Source organism: Penicillium maclennaniae (genome assembly GCF_028827695.1).
Source record: "Penicillium maclennaniae strain IBT 15551 chromosome Unknown utg000004l:1.0-3007600.0:1.0-3009580.0, whole genome shotgun sequence".
In the NCBI taxonomy this organism is placed as follows: Eukaryota; Fungi; Ascomycota; class Eurotiomycetes; order Eurotiales; family Aspergillaceae; genus Penicillium; species Penicillium maclennaniae.
The window spans coordinates 1,915,698-1,935,694 of NW_026623216.1; the positions used below are offsets into that span (position 1 = coordinate 1,915,698).

The window sequence follows — 19,997 nt, forward strand, 5'->3', positions numbered from 1 at the left end:
CCGGAGTGGGGCGACAGGAAACGGGTGAGGAACAGTCATCTGGAGGTATTCGTTCCTCGAAGTTCCATAACGGGTAAGACGGAGGAAAGGGGACGGTGGAGCCGGTGTTCGATCAGCTTTAGCGTGCGGCTATGAGCTGCACAGTGAGATTTAGGGCTTACGACCCTGCCAAGAGACGCAGTGTCAGGAGAAACATCCAGTTCCCGGCTGCGCACGCTCATCTAGCATTCAACTCTATCGTAATAGCTGTCTAACACTGATTTGCTGCCAAATCCTCCGGCCCCTACAGCATCACGTCTAGTCTCCACGTTTCTCACTCTGTCAACCCAACACGGCCGCCGTGGCCCCCAATTTCTGCGAAGCATCCAAGCCCGTCATATGTTTTGCTATCGCTAGGCCACGCTGTCGCTCCACTTCGACATCGGCCCAAGTCCATGAGTCAGGTTCGCCCCCAAGGTAAGCTGAGCCATCGACCACATCCTGGCGTGGCAAAGGGAGGAGCTGGGGCGCAGCAGCAGCAGCATTGTCGGCTGCAGCCTGGGTATCAGCGTCACCCGCCAAAAGACCCAGATTCCGCAAGGCTTCCGTCGGCTGTACCGTCTGTCGTCCCTGCTTGAGGACATACTTGGAAACAGCCGACGCTAGGATGCGGTCTTCCGTGATTTCCGTTACTGGCTGACGACTAGGCTTCAAAAAATAGCTGACAATATACAACCACTTCTCATCCCAGGTCAGGACGCGCGACACGAGTTCGTAGCGCTGATAGAGCTTGATCTCGCGACGGAAAAGACACATAACACCTCCCAGCGCGGCGATGATAGGTCTCCGCCGGTTGCGACGACTATAGGGACTTTCGGGCGCCAGCGTAGCGCGGGGGGGAGAGCGGCGTAATGGCGTCTTTGAATAAAGTGAGGAGGAGCTCAATGCGGCTAATATCAAGGTCGGCATAGAAGGTGCTATTGGATTTGTGCATGTTTATATCAAGCTCAACAATAGAGCAGTAAGAGCTGGTGTGCGGGGGCGAAAGATGGTCGAGGGGGGCAGGAGAGGCTGCTGACGGGCTCACTGTGAGAGCATGGTTGCCGTTCCAGACCAGATGCTTCACGAGGACGAGAAGAATCCGGGCCTAGATTGGGTTAGTCCATCAGTTATGTTCGGTAAAGCAATTAGAAAAGCAGCAGATAGACCGACATGCCATAGGCCTGGGAAGGCTTTCGGGTCGAAGAGAAAGAAGCCGCCTATGGCTCCGAAGAGCGCCGTGATTGTGGGGAAGGACACCATAGTGAATGAGTACAACGACGCAGCTTTTGCTTTTGAGTAGAGAGGGCGGACGATGAAGGACGGAGAGATGGGGCAAGCCAGAAAAGAGAGGGCCTCGTGGTTTATATACCCTTTTTTTTAGAGGAAGTGGATATTGTCCAAGAACGACCAGCCACGTCGATCGAGTCTTACTTATACGAATGGGCGAGGAACAGAAAAAATTCGCCAAATACATGAAAGGGAAGAAATAGAGACTAAATTGATACAGTCTAGAGCCGAATTTTGGTCTAAATTCGAGTGCAATGCTACTACGCATGTGATCATCGGATTACTTTCATTGCTTGAATAATGCCCTCGATCTTCTGCAGGCCATCGGGACCAGTTGGATCGAGGTATGTTTCCCACTAGGTCAGTGTTAGCTGATTCGTCCAGTCGATAATCTTCGTTCAGCAGAACAGATGGACATACCTCGCGCAGAACGCTCTCGAGCGCCACCGAACCCGTCAACTTGTAGACAAGCTCGAAATATTCCTTGCTCAACTCAAACGGTCGGGCCGTCAGATTCGGGATATACCGGCCCACGAAACATTTGAGATCTAACGCATGGCTGTCGATGAGGTCTAGCAGACAGCGTCTAAACCCTGCCACGCCGGGCAGCAGCGACGAAGAATGGAAAGGCACGTCGATGCCGCGCAAGGGAATCGTAGCGCAGCCGCGGATTAATTCCGCGGGTGGCTTCGTCTGCGCGACTTGTGAGATTTGTCTCTCTATCAGGGCAGCGATCTGCCCCGGCGAGTCTGGCAACGATCCATTGGCATGAAGGTGGTTGAGCACCGCGGTGAGACAGTGGAGCGCATGTATCTATGGTTCCCCCACTCGGTTAGTTACAGCCACATCAAAGGAGCGGGCGTGCCACTTACTTGTCCGGCGCAGACATACTGAGAGTTCAAGACATTGAAATTGACGATCTCCAGTAGGGAGCCGGTCTGCGTAGCGATGGTCTGTACCACGAGCTGGAGAGCCTCATGCCCGAAACCTAGCATGCGAGAAAAAAAAAATCAGCCTGAAAACAATGAGCAGGATGCACGGAATGATACGCACCGGACGTTACGCGGCCGGGGTCCACCGCGCACATGCGATAGTCTGAGTTCCCCCGGTCATCGCGGGGAACAGAATACTGCATTAAGAGGCCGCGATAGAAAACTACCTGAACGAGGGACTCCACACTGAAGATCTTGCCTACTGCTCCGAGCGCGGCATACTCACCCAGCGAGTGGCCAGCATACGAGCTGCGCTCCGAAATTAGCCCACGCCACTGCAGATCAGCGAATATGGCCAGTTCCATGAGCGTCAGGGCCGGCTGCGTGAATTGTGTGGCCGAGAGCAAACCCTGAGAGGAGTAATAGGTGTAGAACTCGGTCTCCTCGTCGATCTGGGGAAAGAGCGGCAGCAGCTGGACGCTACCATCCTCCGCGATACTCTCACGAGTCATGCTACGATATTTGTCGCGGATATGTCGACCTTGGGGCCCACCAAAGTAGACTGTAAGCTCCTTGGGGTCGTTACGCACGATTTCGGTGATGCGGAAGCCGTAGTTGTCGGAAAAGTAGGCGTCGGCATAGTCCCAAACCTGCTGAGCCGCCTTGCTTCGCGCGTAGAGCTGCATGCCCATGCCCTCCCGTTGGCTGCCTTGACCAGTGAAGAGGAATGCCGTCTCTTCGGGTTCGATTTCAGCCTCACCCCGAAGGACAGTCTCGCCGCGAGCAACGTGCTTGGCCTCGACCGAGACGATCTTGCGCCCCGCTAGCATGCCGATGTGCTGGAAGATGACCTCAATCTCGTCTCCGGGGAGCACCATGCTGGTGAAGGAACAGTGGAAGCTGCGGAAAGCGCCAATGGCCGAGGCGCAGGTGTAGTGTTCAACAAGACCGCGCACCCGCGCGGAGGTGTACATGCCATGCGTGATCAAGCCAGGTAGATCGGCATACCGCGACAGTGACGCTGACACGTGGATAGGGTTGAAGTCCCAGGAAACGTGAGCGTAGGCCTCATTCGACTGGGGCATGGTGAGAATCAGAGAAGCCCCTCCGTTAGTCAATGGACTGGGCTGGTCGAACAAGGCGCGCTTGTGCGCAGGACTACCATGGCGCTTCAGATAGTCCATGACAGGATTGCCACGGCACATTACTGCGCGGTATTCTACCGTCGCAATCAGCCGGGAGCCTCCAGGAAGCGACGAGTTCACGCGAACTTCGCCCAAGGTAGTGACTGTCTTGAAGGTGTCCTTGCTTGCATAGTGGTAAGTTGAATGCAGCACGAAAACCAAGGTCTGGTTGTGCAGGTCAAGGGATCGGTCTAGGGGCTGGAACCATGATTTCGACTGCAACAAAGCCATCTCAATTGGAGTACGTGGGCAAAGCTCCATCTCCTCTTCATCAACTTTGCGGAACATGTTCTCCCAGTCAGTGTGCAGGCCCCGGTAGAGGAACTGACTGCTCAGCTCCAGCACGACCTTGTTCTGATGGTAGACGTCCGCGTGCACCTCGACCATCTTACCAGCCTCCTCAATGGTGATGGCTTTGATACGCGACTTGGTCTCGAGCGTGTAGCCGGCCTGGATAGGCTCGGCATCAGCTGGGATGCGGAATCCGTTGGTGAGATGCACCAACGTCAACAGATCAACGTCGAGCTCCCACGAGAAGAGCGGCTTCATCAACGCCTCCCAGCCAATGACGACGCCGAAATCTAGCGGTGCCGACAACTGCTTGCCGCGCCGCTTGCTAGCGGCGTCACTGGCATTCTGTACACAATGGGCGAACTCAGCAATCGAGTCAGCTGTTACCTCGAACTGCGATTCGTAGAAGGTGTCGTGTACCGAGGGCCATGTCTCGGGGGTTTCGCCCGCGAACCAAACCCGGTAATAGAAGTTTTTGACACGCTCGTTACGGCCCTCCATGATTTCGTGTATAGGAGCGTAGACGGCCTCGCGCCGGAACTGGAATTTCAACTGCAGCCCGCAGGCTGCGCCGCCAGCATTGCGGTAATTTGTGATTTCCAGCGTGATGATGCCGGGCTCATCCACCCGTATCTCAACCACCTTTACCGGTTCGGAGTGCGGCCGATGTTCGAACAGCGTGATTATTGGATCTGCCTTGGGACCCGCGTGACCCTGTTGCACCATCACATAAGACTCGCGCGTGGGCTGGAACAGCCGCCGCAGCGGGTTTTCGCAAATTGCCCGGCCTTGTACGATCGTCTCCGTGTGGAAAAAGGCCTGGCGCCAGCCCCCATTCGCACCGCCTAAGGCTGCCAGCCACTCTGTTAGAGATGGAGTGATTGAAGCGCCGGGCGAGCCAGTCGAAGGCTTCATTTCATACAGTACCGCACCCGTATTGCCAACGGGAACGCAATGAATGCCTAGCCCCTCCAGCCGCCAGGTTTCTAGGGCAGGCTCTGGGCTGAAACAATCGACAATTGGAATGCCATCCTGCTGGTAAGCCTGGTCTCGCTGCTGCAGATAGTTTATATGCGCCTGGTGAATGCCATCGAGAATCTCGCGAGCTGGCTGGTCCACCTCGGTCGAGTAGCGCGCTGCCACCGGGCCGTGTAGAATACACACCCGACCGACATCACTGTCAACCACAGCGGCGAGGTCTTCCGACTGCCAGAGCGAGTCTTTCTTGAAGTAGGTCTCGAAGTTCTCGTCAAGGACGGGTACGAACGGCACAGGCTTCGAGCCTCGCCGCTGGCACAGGTGCAGGAAGTATTCCGCGTCCTGGGTACCGATAAGCTGGTCCCGGGCGGGTGGCAGTCGCTCCAAGATAGCGTCTAGCGCTTCCTCTGGGTTGGCGAGGTCATCACGACTAATATCACTACTTGCACCTCTCGCGGCCTCGTCGCTGATGCGGGCCTCAACGCGCAGCAGAAAATCGTACAGAAACTGGCGATAGGACTCATCGATCCAGCGGCCTTCACTCGCTACATACGTAAGCGCAACGAAGCGCCGCAGAACCTCGGTGTATGTCATTTCCTCCAGGTCCACAACGGCGCCCTGGGCATCCTGGCCGAACCAGACCTTAACCGAGTCGGCATTCAGCCGCTGGATCATGTAGTCGCGGTTTTTCTGTAGGTACGCGACGCGCTTTGTACGGTCGAGCTGGAAGATAGTGCGGTCAAACTCAGCCCACAGCCGTACGCCGCGCGTAGCCACCTTGTGGATAGGTTCGCCCATCTCTGAGATCACAGTCATAATGCCGCCGGCGGGCTTTGAGTAAGTCTGCTCCCAATCAGCTTCGTTATCGAGGCCCGGTGCATCCACTATGGCTTGTTTAGCAGCGGGGCTAGTGTGCGCTTCCTTGGCGGTCATCAGACGACTACCGAGAAGGATACCATCAAAGGGCATAAGTGGCCGGTTGTAATGGCGGGCCCAGTCACCCGTTATATATGGGAAGGTGTCATCGGCTCCGCCAAAGCCACTACCTGCCACGAGAATCACGTTCTCGCACCGACGAATGGCGTCGTAGGCCTGCAGGATCGGTTGATGAAAGTCCTCGAAAGAGTGGTGACCGCCGCCTCGTCCGCCTGTCCATTGCAGGATAATAGGGAAGGTCGGGTGGGCGCGGGCAATGTCGAGCACCTGGTGGATAGCGGGCAAGGCGCCGGGTTTGAAGCCCATGTGCCGTAGACCAAGTTCATTGATACATCGGGTAGCCACATCAAGAGAAGGAACGCCGGCGCCGATGGTGAGTCCCTCGAGGGGAACGCCGGCCGCACGCAATTTAGCCAGCAGCGGGATCTGCCACTTGACCGCGTGAGGAGCAGCGTAGATAATGTTGCAAGTGATACCCGACCAGCCGGTATCGCGTCAAGCAGCTCATAGATGGCTGCCTCTAGCTGGGTGGCTTGGTGGAAGCCGCCCAGGGCCAGCTCGACATGATAGCCTGCACGCATAATGGCAGCACAGAAGTCCCAGGAGGCAGTGGTTGGCGTCATGGCGCCCACCATCACCGGGGGTAAGCCTAGCAGGCGACTAAACTTGGTATCTACCAGGATGTCACCGCCGGTAATTTGCACTAACCGCGGTCGATACCGATCACGCCAAATAGTGCCGTATATGAGGCCCCGAGGCGCCGGGTTCCAATCAAAGAACTCGCTTCGATCACCCAGCTCGGCTCTGGCGCTGTAGCTGCCAGTGGCGAGGATGGTACGCACGCCGGTGCCCTCCTTGAGTCTATTGGTCAACGCTCCGATGCCAGATGCGCCATCGGGACCAAATGCGAGGATGTGGGTAGCCCCTGGGAACTGTACGGCACGGGCCAGACAACCTCCTGTGTCGTGATCATCGCGACGAGCTTGGGCACCAGATTGCTGCCCGCGTACTTGCGCAGATCAGCACCGGTTCGTGTGCAGAAGACTGGGATACGGAGCTGATCGCCCGTAATAGTGAGAGCGCCCACACGCTTTAGTACACCAGAGGCGACGTCAGTCAAGTAGCTGCTGTGGAAGGCGGTGGTAATGGGCAAGAACCTGGTTTGAATCTCTGGCTGTCGTTGACTGAAGGGAATTCGATGTTGCACCCCTTTAGCAGGGGCCTTCACACCGCGCAGCCAGACGTTGAAGCCGTGCAGCGACAGTGGCGGTCCGGCCAGGACTGCGTGGTTGGGCCCATTGATGAGAGTCACTTCGATGCGGGCATCCGCAGGGAGATACTCGTTAACTTTGGCCACATAGGTGCGCAGCTGGGGAATTGGACAGTCTGCCACACTCAGCATGGGCCCCGGAAAGCCCTCACTATGGGCTTCCGCATCGGCAACGACGGCCGGCGGTAGCTGGGCCACGGCGAAATGGTCCTGACTTCCGGTACCGATGGCTAGCAGTAGCCGGAGCATGTCAAGCGCTAACGCGTCAAATTGTGTCCAAGATTGCGCAACAGCAATCACGGTGGCGGGGATGATGCCCTGAGAATGTCCTGTGGTGCCGGCGAACGCTGTCTGAAGCTGAGCGGGTGTGGCGCCCACGATGCGGCCGACAACACGATACCAGGCCAGCTGCAACAGGCCGATCAGTGGCATGCTGATAGGCGCCCCGATCAGGTAATTGAACGATGGCTCGCGATCTGGATGCTCAAGCCAGGTGACAATGTCCATGCCGTTGTGGTAGAAGCGACTGACACCATCCTCAAGGGCCTCACGCTGCAGCATGCTTGACGCTGACAGGATAAAGTCCTCGACCAGCGGGCGATAGGTCTGCCAAAGCGTACGCAGCTCTTCAAAGTACCGTTCATCGTTGCCCTGGCCTCCAAATACAGCATAGAGACGTGCTTTGCGCTCCTGTGCGGCGGTCAGGAGCGCTGAGGGCGCGGCTGGTCGACTGACCCGGCGAAGCGCATGGCGGGCCCGCACGTAGGCGGCTAGAATGACCGACTGGACGTCAGCCTTGATTTCAAGAGCGTGAACGACGCCATGAATCTCGCGCTGCTGAAGAATGTCGCGGTCGAAGGTGTCCAAGGCGATTGTCAATAGGTGTCGAATGTCGTCTGCCAATCCGCCAGGCGACCGTTCCAGACGGTAAACGGTAAAGCCGATAAAGCGGGCCCAGAGCTCCACTAAGGAGGACACAGGAACGGCCCCACCGGCGATCTTGAGATCATGGAGAAAGTCATCGCGGAGTTGGAGCGCAGCAGGAAAGGACGCTGTGGTGACTGAGAGTGTGTGTGCAAAGTCGCCATAGGAGATAGTGAGGATTTGGCTGCCCGAAAGGTTTGTGGACGAGCATGAGGCGGATGGTTGCTCCAGCGTAGACCAACTTGTAGAGGTTGAGTCCGACAACGCAGCCGGATGTAGGATTTCCTCGGTTGAGATCAACATGGCGGCAGAATTTAGCAGCCTGTTTTAGGCTACGGCATACTCTCGCGCCAACCGCTGGAACCAGCCCAGCCATATTCCTTTATTTATCTCAGCGCATCGACGAGGCAAGGTCGGAGAATGGAGCAGACTGGATCTGCTGAGTGGGTCGGCCCGATATTTTGAGCCCTAAGCGTCTCACCGTGCAGCAACGCTAGCTGAGCTTGCAGCCCAGACTCTCCATTCCTTTGTGCAAGATGACACAGTCTAAAGCCCCTTTGGGCCCTTGAGGGGCCGGATTTAGATCGGACTGATCAGGCAGCAGTTTCCCCAGTCACGGCCCTGAAACTTGTCGATCATCCGCGCCATGTAATCATTAAATGTTAACGCCCGCCGTCAGCCCGTATAGTGGATTTCACTTTTGCTCATCTACTGTGCCGGTCTTCCCGCTCGCGCTATCTATCTATCTTCCTCGGTGCTGACAATACCGTGATTGACCGTCGTCATGGGTTGGCCAAGTCATTGCAGTAAGGTTTTCCAAGGAGGAAAATCAGGGACTTGACTGACCTCTTTAGATCTCTCCGATGAGAATGCCCAATATGCTTATTGTGCCAACGGTCCTGCCGCCATTTTCTTCACGGTCCTGTTCGGGCTGACTGCAATCGCTCACTCCGCTCAGGCGGTAGCCTACCGTAAAAAGTTTTGCTGGGTGATTGTGGTGGGCACTTGGTGGGAATGCATTGGGCTGATTATGCGCACCTATTCAACCATCAATCAGACCAAGTCAACGACGGCATCAGCCGGGCAGCTACTGGTGCTGCTGGCCCCGCTATGGGTCAACGCCTTTGTCTATATGATCTTTGGTCGCATGGTCTACTACTTCGTGCCGGAGAAGAAGGTGCTAGGCATCAAGGCCGATAAGCTAGCCAAAATCTTCATCTGGCTGGACGTGAGGTGAGCCTTAACCCTACCGAATCTCCAAACGAGCCGTTCAGCCCTCCTCCTGGCGCGCGACAAGCTAACTCTGGCTCTTTGTCCCACTATAGCTCCTTCATCATCCAAGCAACCGGCGGTATCATGGACTCAGATTTTAGTAATGAGATGAACCGCATTGGTCTACACATTTACACGGCTGGTATTGCAGCACAGGAGTTCTTCATTGTGTGTTTCTGTGGACTGCTGTTCGTCTTCCATCGGCGTATGCGAGAGGGGTATAGTGAGTATTCTCGGGGCAACCAGTGGCGCACGTTGGTGTTTGCTATGTACGCCACATTAGGATGCATCACGGTAAGTCCCTCCATTTTGATAGAGCAGTGGCCCACGATTAATACGAACATAGATACGAATCATCTACCGCCTGATTGAATTTGCCGACACCAACACCGCAGGCACTAGCCCGTTAACTGTCAACGAGGCCCCCTTCTACTGCCTCGAATGTCTGCCTATGTTTGGAGCCATGATCATTTGGAATATCTGGCACCCGGGCCGCTATCTCCAAGGCGAGGAGAGTGACTTTCCCAAAAAGGTGAAGGTATCTCGCAAAGAGAAGAAACGCCTGAAGCGGGAAGAAAAGGACCGCAAGCGTCAGAATCGCGACCTCTCATCTAGCCGCAAAGGTAGCCGCTATTCCGAGTATCAGCGGGCACAGTCCTCCGATGGAGGGGCTCTGGAGGAGGGCATTGGGTACAGCTATCCAATGCAGGACGGAGGTAGTTTGTTGTACAAGTAGTCTCTTGATTTTATGCCGTTTAGAACAGCAATTGTGAATAAAGTGCGTGATTGCGCATTCGTGATTATGGTCAAAATGTTGGTCTAACAAAGCCAAATATGTTGTGTGATACAGTAGCCAGGAATCAGAGAAAAGGAAGCAAACACAATTTTCCCTTCCTAGGCCGGATATTTTTTTTATAGACCGGCGCCCATACAAGCGCTATGTAATAGAGTCTGGCCTTCAAAGTCGCGAATATCGAGCTGTGCCCCTGCATGCACCAGCATCTCGACCAGCTCATACTGGTTCGACTCACATGCCATGTGTAATGCGGTACGGCCCCACCAATCTTGCTTATTGACGGAGCTCGTCGAATGTTCGAGCAATATGCGTACCATCACTGGCTGGTGGGCCTGCACAGCCAGATGGAGCGCCGTCTCCCCCGTACGCGTGGGCTGACTGACTATATCATGAGGCTGAGGCCCGCTAGCAAGCAGTAGCTGTACTATCCCGGTGTGTCCCTGATATGCGGCCAGATGCAGGGGCGTCAAGCCTGCGCTATCGGAGAGGGTGGGGTCTGCGCCAGCTTGGAGTAGCACCGCTAACACGGACTCGTTGCCGTATATTGCGGCACGATGCAAGGCTGTGTGTCCATGTGCGGCCTCGATCCCCCCTAGGCGCAATATTACTGCTCTCTGGAGTCCCAAGAGGACTTGGTAGCAGCGGGGGAGCTGGAGGCGAGTAGAACTGGGCAGTCTTGGTGGACGAATGGAAGCATTGAGATGGCAGCTTGTGATAATTGGAGTGAACCAAATCCGAGACAGGTGTTTTTATATCAAAGATGGCTGGATCAAGCCCCTCCTCTAGTGATGGAGTCCAGGGTCTTCCGGTAAGGGCAACACAGTCCAGCTGCGAGGTGTACGGATGCAGATCATATGGCAACGAGGGGGGTGTTTGCTGTTGTTGATGGGGGTTAGGATATGGATATGATTCCGATTGTCGTTGTTTTGACGCAGGTTGAGTAGTAGATGCAGCAGCTTGCTGTGGTGCCTGATTCTGGGGCAGCCTTGAGTCGGAAGGTGAAGGAGGCGTCCTAGCAGCCGGTTCAATGGTAGTTTTGGCCCGGCTACTTTTCTGGGAATTCTGGGCTAGACTCTCTTCCTCTTTGCGTAACCCTAGAATCATGATCAACTAATTGTGCGTATTATTCCCCCCCCTGTAAAATCCTCATTGAGCGGCCTACTTACGCTTTCGATATCCTCGTTGGGCGATCCGATTTTGAGCCCGTCGACGCTCCACCGGATCACTGATACTGGCCCAGTTCTCGCCAAGGACAGGGGCACTAGAGTAAGGCATCTTCGAATTAGTTTAGGCAACTCCAAATGAAGTCTGGGAGGACAGACGTGATCATGATGCATCGAGGCTCACCCAGCATGGCCATGCAGGCAACGAGCAAACCGACAGAACGGACAGTGGGACGAGTCGATCAGCTGTCACAGAGCAGTTTCAGTCAATTATATTACTATGCGCGAAGTGCTCAAGGTAGTCGATCTCCCTTTTAAAGCCCGGCTGACGCATAGCAGCCAAGTCTCACAAAGGTTCCAGTACACTCCCAATTCTAGCCCACGCTCAGCCCACGCCATAGTCGCCATCACTAGGTCCCCATGGTAATGCACTCATGGGTAACTTATTAATCCCCGACGTTTGCCTATACTGTTATGAAAAAAATTGTAGGGCCGTATTAGCCGGCAAAAAACAGTCAATTTTCTCCGTGGTTGCATTCACTAGTGCAAGCTACCGTATCGGCCTCGGGTTGGCCAAGAGGGTTGTCGCTTGTAAGCACCCCAATGGTTCGGCCTTTGGGGAAAAACATTGGAGATCCGGTTGGCCTTCCGATGGACGCCCCTGTAAGATCACGGTATGAGACTAGGGCTTATTTTTATTCTCTGTCGAGTCGAGTGCCCACGTGCCCTGCAGCCCACTAGATGACCATGAAACGTGGTGTGCAGCCGCCATTGTGGGGTAAATCGGACCTGAGGATACGACAGGGAACCCAGTTGATGGAAATGGAGTGGCAAGATGAAATACAAAGGTTTATCGGGAATAGATGAATAGGTGGCAAAAGGAAAAGGATCTCGATGCTAAAAGGAATATAGAAAACAGGAGGTTACCGCCTGGTTTTAGCTCGGAAGCCATCATCCTTTGACGAACTTTAATACCAAGAAAAGGACCCATATTATTCATCTACGTAAGAAATTTCCTAAGTGCCCCTGTTCAATGCAAGTAAGCCGCCAGAGAAATAGAGTGGAGACTATCACCGAGTTCAGCTCTTCAAAACTTGCTGCAGGGTAAGCGTCTTTTGCCTGCGAATGACGGCATCATCGAGCATGCCGAGCGGTCACTGTTGACGGGCAGCCAGCGGAGCGGACTCCAGTTAACTATATAACTATACTTACTTAGCAGCAGAGAACAAAAGATTGTTGAGGGTCAATTTGGCAATCAAGTTTCTAGCGTTTAACCTAATCAGATGGTTCGACATATCATTTGAATTCCGCACCGCATTTACCCTAAAGAGACTAGGCCTGTATTAGGCTGATGATCGGCCAACAAGGATCGCGCGTCTTTCACTAGAGGGCTCCACATAGAGCTCATGTTCTGCACGTAAATCCATTGCATGACCAGCATTTACTTTATTGGGAAGGATTTTGGGGGTAACGGCTGAGGGTTCACCGCGACAATCCGGATTGTATTCAGTTACAACCGATACGAGAGGAAAAAAGCACTCATTGACGGCGATTATTCATCTACGTGAGATGATCTAGCTGCCTAGTGACTACGCAAGGTGTCAGTACAGTACTGTACGCCCGTGGGCCCACTCGTCACACCACCCATGCTAAAAAGGCTCTAGACAAGGCTCTACACACACGGTCCCGATTGGCTCACCGAGTCATGGCATCGGGCATCAGAGTAGCAGTAAACCTCGCTCATATCCGTGAGTAGACCTGAAAACCCCAATCTATAGTAAATGTGGGTATCTTTTTTTGACCCCCAAAACCGGAACGATCCCGCAGGTAACTAAACGGGGTGTTTGTTAGAAACATCCCTACCCACATGTGGCGTTTCAGGCATCTACAATATAACGTTCTCGGTAGGCGGATGTAGCCGCCCGCCTTTTCTTCATGCCAATACGAACATACCAATTAGAACAGCCGCTGTAATGGAATACTCCGCCTTGCCCAGACCGGCATTCTTCTTACGCCCGATTTTACCACAATAACCGAATTTACGAAACGCCTATGGCTCCAGCGCGTGCGTGATATGCGTGACGGAGATTTGGTATTGCCTAAAACCTCGTATTGTAAGCTTCATCGAACTCTGGTGCTTCTTGAATAGATAGGCTAGGTTACCACGTGGGCTCACCATGTTGTCAGACGAGTACGTCTTATAAACTGTATAGATTTTTCAATGCGTAACGGCTTATATCTTTGCCTCGAGAAGGATACCGTTGAGACGTAGCACTCACCTGCCCCACAGATCCAAAGTCCAGGCCCTCCACCCGCCTCTCAGAAAGTGACCCAGATCCACCCTCGTGGACTCTTCAATGTCTAATTCTCTCTGTTTTTGACGTTCTGTTTGGTTCATCAACTTTCTCTTATTTACGGGTTCTCAATTGTACTACTTTGTCTTCAAATCCAATATAAAGACTTTAAGATTCAAAGAACTCAAATTACAAATTAGTACTTGTTTAGATCTCTTGACAATGGGGCGGGAATGGCCCCCAAAGGGTCCAGTGTGGTTCCTCGAAGTTTCAATCTTGGTCTGAAGGGCAGTCATTTGGGAAAAAGTCAGATGTTCGTTCACTTGAACTTATTTTTTCTCCATGAAAGCTTCATTCCCGTTGATCAAATTCCAAAAGTGATTACAGGAACCTCAACTTGGGTTGGTAAGGTTTTGATGGGGTACGCCCAAGCGGGTGGCGTATATATTGCCTTTTAGGCGATCTGTTTCGTGTTGGCATGAATTCCATCACGGATACCGGAAGAAGTTTGATTCCATATATTTGTCTTGTTTGCACATTTATTACCAATCTAAATTGCCTACAGAGGGATTTATAACAGCAGAGGTCTTCCTGCCGCTGATTATGGAAGCACTTCTTATTTCGACGGTTATGAGCTGTCAGAACCACTAACTATCTGACACCTACCGCGACCTGAGGCATCTAGTGGAGCCTTAGGCGCAATGGCAGAATATGATTCTCACTCTCAAGGAAGAGGCAGTCTTATCTAAGCCATCCATATCATGCTGATCCTCGAGAGGACAGCGTCCAGTCTCTTCATACAATAGCATCATAGATTACTCGCAGGCATAAAATTAGAGACTACTGTCTTTTTTCACACAACGCTAATCCCGTGGTTCGTTCACTTAATTTGATTGATCGTACGGGTCGCATAAAGCGCCGCCGAGATGATAAGCACACCTGTCTGTTACTCCCTGAGGAGCGTGCATGCGAAGAACTGAGCTCACACTCGGAGTATATTAGCACTAAAGTTGATTGTTTGCCTCGGGTGAAACTTTCGCTTCGTTTCTCCAAAGATATGCGTGTCGTCAGAGCTACTGGGATTGAAAAGCATAGAAAATTATCATCCATGTTGACGCCATAGGCCGCTAGATTCGTAACAGGCGTAAGACACGCTTACTTTAAACATTAACCGCGGAGGATATGGCTCATGAGTATCGACATCGGAGTGTAAGATAAAAATCAGCTAATTCTAACAAGCCGGATGGAGAGTTAGAATAATTTTACCGTTGGGAAACGCGCCATATGCAACTACACGCATAGGATAATGACTGCCTGTTCAAGACTTCTCACAGCTTACAGTACGGTGGTTTAGTTTAGGTGGTGACCTGCAGCATTTAGAACCATATGCTTTTCGAGCTCTTCTAGGAAAGTGTTGGTAGCAGCACTAGGAAATATCATCTGGTAGAGAATGCAGCTATACGTAGCCAAACAAAGGACTAGACTGGATTTTTGGCTAAAACGCCCCGATAGTTTCAGTTCATTACTATCTAACGTTTAAGACCATAATTCAAGTCGCAATGATTGCAGCCACGCAGATTCCGAGACATACGGCGTCAGAATGGTGTCAGTTCGCAGGGGCCAGTTATCATCCCATCGTAGCGAGCAAACAGCCAAGCAATATTCCCAATACACCGGATACCATCCAGACTTCTCCCAGTCAATTAACACGACTCGTGATCTTTCCTTATCTTGCTGGGTCTTCTCGCAAACGATAACATTCTTCCTCTGCATATCACCGTGGGTGAAAGTCGCTTTGTGGTCGTAGAATACGAAAGGAAAGCATTTTCGAAGATATTCCATTCTGTAAAGTGGACCTCCATTGTAGGATTACTTCCGCAACATCGCTTCGTTCAGGCTTTCTTCAGAATCGAACGGCCTATTGATTGATGGGTTTGGTCCTTTTGTACAGAATATTCCATGCAGAAGTTTTCTTCTGCCGAAACTGCCAAAGTAGTCTGGAGATGGAAGCTGACGCAGTTCATCAAAGTGCGTTCGCAGGTCGTGTAGTATATCTTGTTTGTCTGATTCTGTGAGTTGTGGCCAGGCCGCGAGAAGTGTTTAACCGATAATACGCTCCATGACGATCAAGTTTTTGCCAGTCTTGGAATCTGAATAAAGAGCAAAGACTCGTGGAACACAAATCTTTGTATTTTCCCGGACAAATAACATGTTTACTCCTTCGGTCAGGTCGACTCCTAGACCAAACTTCACAACCAAATGCGGGCCGACTCCGACGACTCTTCGCCCTCCGTATTTCAAGGATATGTCTTTGGCATCCTCGATCTCGGCGATTATTGGTAGAGGACAGGTCAAGTCAGTTGCGTAAAACGGAATATCGAAGGCTTCCTTCATTTCCAACCGGCGTCAGAGAGTAGATGGGCTGAGAATTTTGAAGAGAGAATGAAAACAGTGCGCCAGCGGCCACTCCTATTGAGGAAGTAGTGGTGCAAACACCACCGATTATATTTCTTTGTCGTTTTTTTGTCATTGTCACGCTGAATTCTATCTTATTCACAGTTTTGACCCGGAAGTCGTTCTCTCTGAAGTGTTACAAGATATATTTCTGAAATATCGATTCTAGACAACCTTGATGGAATTCATAGCCGCAAGGGCAAAGAGATAGGTGACTGGGATGACTAAGAGGCCTACAGAACCCCTTCAAGTACCTCTCACGACTCTGATATGCAATCTATCTTCATATCCCCCATGTACCTCCTTTGCTTCTTGAACGCCACGTTTGAAGGACTTATCTGGTATCAGATCATGCCTTTAAACGGCGTCACTATCGTCCACAACAGACAGTCGCCCGACGCTCGGGCCAAAGACAACCCGAAAACAATCATGTACGCCGAGAATGGAGGGTACTGACTCGTACGGGGATCTCCCATACGCATGCACCGTGCTATAGTTGTGGGGGATGTTTACAGCCTACTTAGCCTACTTCTCCCATAGCATTAATCCATTCCTCTTACACATATCCCCAATTATCAGTCATCCTCTCTGGCAATGTAAAAGCTAGCGATAAATTGACGCTAGAACAAGGAGTAGAGCTTTAGCGTGACTTAGATTGATCGAGGTCCCATGAGAAGGATTTAATGAAATTGCTCACATGAATAGGAGAGCAACACGGCACAACATACACAGAACAGACGCAAATGACAGGAACTTGTGATTATGAGTAACAGTCAGGCAGAGTCAGGTCAAAGCCTGGCTAATCAGGTATAAATATCAGAGTTAGGCAGAATTAGGTGTTGGAAGGACAACACATGGCAACCCTTGCCCCCTTCCCAGCAACAACTAGATTCTATCAACAATGCTGTTGTAACCTGAGCCTTGCCTCCCCACCCTCATAGCCAATCAACCAATTCTTTAAATCTCGGCGTTCGACTCTCGCATGCTGACCTGGATCTGGATCATCATGATCACAGTGCTCTTGAGCAGCCTTGACCGCCCACCCGATGACCCCATCAGGCAGGTACTTAAGCGACTCACGCACTTCGCGACGGATGAGTCGTAGTCTCAAAGCATAAATAATCGACAACAAGACCAGTCCGACGAACAATCCGCCAACAATCAACACAAGTGCCTCCATGACCAAGGGCACATTAGTCGCTGAGATAACGCACCCTTGTGTCTGGTCCGCATCCTGCGCCGGGATGGAAAGAAGAATATTATTGCCCCCTTGTACCATTGTCATAGTATTAAGAAGAATCGCCAGCTCAAGCGCTGGATCGGAAATCGACCGTGTGCCAGTGCCATAGTACATCAGGCCCTGAAAAGTGGCCTTCCACGTGTCAAGAGCCACTGTCGAATTCATCGCCCCCGTTATGGTCTCCGCAAGAGTGGCATTCATGTGGCAGGACATGGCGAGCATATTGACGTTGTCCTCGAACGGGGAGGCGTTGGTTTGTATGGCTGCGCGCACGTCCCAGACATCGTTGGAGTTTTCGGTGGCGAGACCTGTCGAGCTACTCCAAAGCGCGAGGTGGTTGTAATAGCCGTCCGCGAAGCCAGAATAATCCGCGGTGGGGCTGGCGTACAGTAAACCTTGCTCAATCAGATTCGCAGCTAGAGCTTCTTGATTGTAAGCGGCGCTATATGTTCGAGTACCGACGGTGGAACAGACCCAACTCCCCAGAATATCTTGTGCGTCGGGGCAGACATTGAAGTCTTGGTTGACTTTGGCGTAAATCCCAATGGGACATGTGTTATTGAGACTGAAGTATTGAGCATTGTGAGCGACAATGTAGGGCATTCCGTTTGACGGGGGTGCGGTCAATAAGAAAGGTCCGGTGGTGTTCAGGACCAGACCTTGCCCGAACAGACACCGTGACTTCACTTCAATTTGGACGACGAAGATCGCGGTCAGCAAGTCAGTGATCTTCGACAATGCGAATAAGATGACCATCACACTGTATCCAAGTGCGCCGCCGGGAAGCTGGCGGAGATCCCACACCGATTTTACCAGCTGGAAACCCTGCAGCCAGCCCAGAGCTGTGTGGACGCGAATGCTGCCATGTTTCAAGACTCTAAGCTGGGCTCTGTACTGCAAAACACCATCGGCCAGCCATGTTATGAGGCCGACAATTATCAAGAAATAGACTCGCAGGGCAAGGCGAGCGTTGCTGGACGAAATATCAGTCAAAATCATAGTGGTGTTGGTTAGAGAGCAATGATCCCAGGAAGCTGTGTAGCTGAGGGCATAATGGCTTAATAAGACGCGAATTAAACACGGCCAGCGTTGTCGCTTCTCAATCTTACTGTTCACGAAATACGGGGTGGGCAAATAACAAGACAAGCGAGAGCTTAACGAGGAAAAATGTGGCGTTAAGAGTCACAAAAGCCGAGATGATATCTATTGTGAAGCCTAGTGAAAAAAGAAAAGAAAATAGTCCGGAACGAGGTCATTCACTGCTAAGCAGGCCATTTTTGGCGATGGTGCCCGTGTCTCCACGGAATTCGATAAAAACAATAGGGTAAACGTGAGCGATAGGTCAAAAACGCCAGGTCTTGACGAGTCGCAGGATACGAGTTGGATGTTGATCTCCTATCAAACTTGATTATGACCCTTTTTCCCTTCACATGATCATTCGGTAGGCTCAGCGCCACATGGCAGCCTGCTATGACCCTGAATTTGGTGGGCCTTTCTAGCACTACAGCCTCAATACGAGCCCCATATCACAACACTCTCGTCATATCATATCGTCAATAGCTATCGATTCAGTAGTAAAGAAGCTTTCGACACGATTGCAGTCAAAGAATCAAAATGGCACAAAGAGCAATACTATCGTCCTTGTAAGACAAGTTTCACGCTCCACAACGCGTCCTTCTATCGCAACGCTCAGGACATCACGATTGACGCCAATAAAGAAGCCCCAAAAAGTGCTAGTTGTGGTGATTTCCACCGAACCTGAAAAATAGTCAGTATGAATGATCAAAATATCAATTGCAAAACCTTACCACTCTGGAAGCCGAGCTCTTCTACATATGCTTAGCAAATGTTGACACCACAAACAGAAGATAATTTAAGACTTACCGACTGGCTTGAAGTCGATGCGCTTGAAGTAGGTAATAATGCCGCAGTACCCGCTGCACTTGTAACTGTCGCACCTGAAGTGACAATCCCCAGCCCTGTCAGCGCAGTGGTTGTCAAAGCGGCAGCGGTGCTAGCAGGCCCGGCGACATTGGAGCAGAACCCATCCAACACGCTTGCATAGGGATAATAGGTAGGATGAGCTGCACTGCCCGACGCAACACATTTACTGGCATTTTCATCGAGAGAAGATGGGTCATATGTCCCATTGGAGTCGTAACACAGACAGCTTGCGGCTTCAGTGGCGATAGGCCCTGCGGTGTAGATCGATCCGGAAGGAAATAGACTCGGGTTCGCCGTCGAACACGAAATGATGACTTTGACCACACTAGCACAGGGGTTGTTGCTGGTGTTATCCCCGCTGCTACCACTGCCAGTTGAGCCACTGCTTCCGTGGTACCAAGTATTTAAGCACGTCGCTGCATTGGAAGAACCACAGCAGTTTCGGGGATCAAGTCCTATTCCTGGGCAGGTGCCGGAGGTCGATGGATATCCGTTACAGTACTCTTGGGCGCAATTTTCTGTACTAGTATATTAGTGTCCAGTGTGGTTGGGACAGATGTTGGCGATCCTACCTCCCTCAACACCGAGCCAGTTGCAACTCTTGAGCGTATAGTCACAATTCTCCTCAAGAAAATATGCGTTCATGCCTGTGCTCATCTTGACGAGTGAAAGTCCTCGGACTCTGTGATAGCTTGGATGCAATAGAGGAAAATCTCTGCGGTGGCGATGTAGAGACTGGGGATAATTTTATAGGATAGATGAGATTATCTAGTAGAGGGCGGAGCAATGGTCCGATATGCTTCATGCAGGTGCATTTATCTTATTCGACAAAAAAACATATCGGCAAATAGCACTTGATTTAACGGTGTTTCGAATAGTTGGACATTTGAATTTCAGCCGCAGGGTCTATGGTGGTCCGCAAACCGCCACGCCCGGTACAAGCAACGAAAAGTGGGCGTAAGCTGCCGAAGACGATCGAGGCTCAAGCCAATCACTAACTTGAGATTTTCG

General features: G+C 51.9%; 5 protein-coding genes across 5 annotated transcripts; 1 reads left to right on the plus strand and 4 right to left on the minus strand.

The window, feature by feature from the left end:
• Window positions 1–321: 321 nt before the first annotated feature.
• N7477_004865 (Acyl transferase/acyl hydrolase/lysophospholipase) lies at window positions 322–8,126 on the minus strand (the record flags this gene model as incomplete). Its single annotated transcript, XM_056966528.1, has 8 exons — window positions 322–897; window positions 1,067–1,126; window positions 1,593–1,664; window positions 1,729–2,121; window positions 2,181–2,296; window positions 2,362–6,061; window positions 6,106–6,561; window positions 6,621–8,126. 8 exons carry the CDS (start codon window positions 8,124–8,126, stop codon window positions 322–324), a joined length of 6,879 nt encoding a protein of 2,292 aa, XP_056823309.1.
• Window positions 8,127–8,607: 481 nt separating this feature from the next.
• On the plus strand, window positions 8,608–9,831 carry N7477_004866 (RTA1 domain-containing protein; the record flags this gene model as incomplete). Its single annotated transcript, XM_056966529.1, has 4 exons — window positions 8,608–8,629; window positions 8,678–9,056; window positions 9,149–9,389; window positions 9,442–9,831. The coding sequence occupies 4 exons, from the start codon at window positions 8,608–8,610 to the stop codon at window positions 9,829–9,831; spliced, it is 1,032 nt and encodes a 343-aa protein (XP_056823310.1).
• A 176-nt stretch (window positions 9,832–10,007) lies between these two features.
• On the minus strand, window positions 10,008–11,166 carry N7477_004867 (uncharacterized protein; the record flags this gene model as incomplete). The annotated part of the gene is made up of 3 exons (XM_056966530.1): window positions 10,008–10,483; window positions 10,524–10,985; window positions 11,058–11,166. The coding sequence occupies 3 exons, from the start codon at window positions 11,164–11,166 to the stop codon at window positions 10,008–10,010; spliced, it is 1,047 nt and encodes a 348-aa protein (XP_056823311.1).
• Window positions 11,167–16,697: 5,531 nt separating this feature from the next.
• N7477_004868 (uncharacterized protein) lies at window positions 16,698–18,041 on the minus strand (the record flags this gene model as incomplete). Its single annotated transcript, XM_056966531.1, has 1 exon — window positions 16,698–18,041. The coding sequence occupies one exon, from the start codon at window positions 18,039–18,041 to the stop codon at window positions 16,698–16,700; it is 1,344 nt and encodes a 447-aa protein (XP_056823312.1).
• A 610-nt stretch (window positions 18,042–18,651) lies between these two features.
• On the minus strand, window positions 18,652–19,643 carry N7477_004869 (uncharacterized protein; the record flags this gene model as incomplete). Its single annotated transcript, XM_056966532.1, has 5 exons — window positions 18,652–18,800; window positions 18,851–18,871; window positions 18,927–18,929; window positions 18,977–19,504; window positions 19,559–19,643. 5 exons carry the CDS (start codon window positions 19,641–19,643, stop codon window positions 18,652–18,654), a joined length of 786 nt encoding a protein of 261 aa, XP_056823313.1.
• Between the last annotated feature and the right edge of the window lie 354 nt (window positions 19,644–19,997).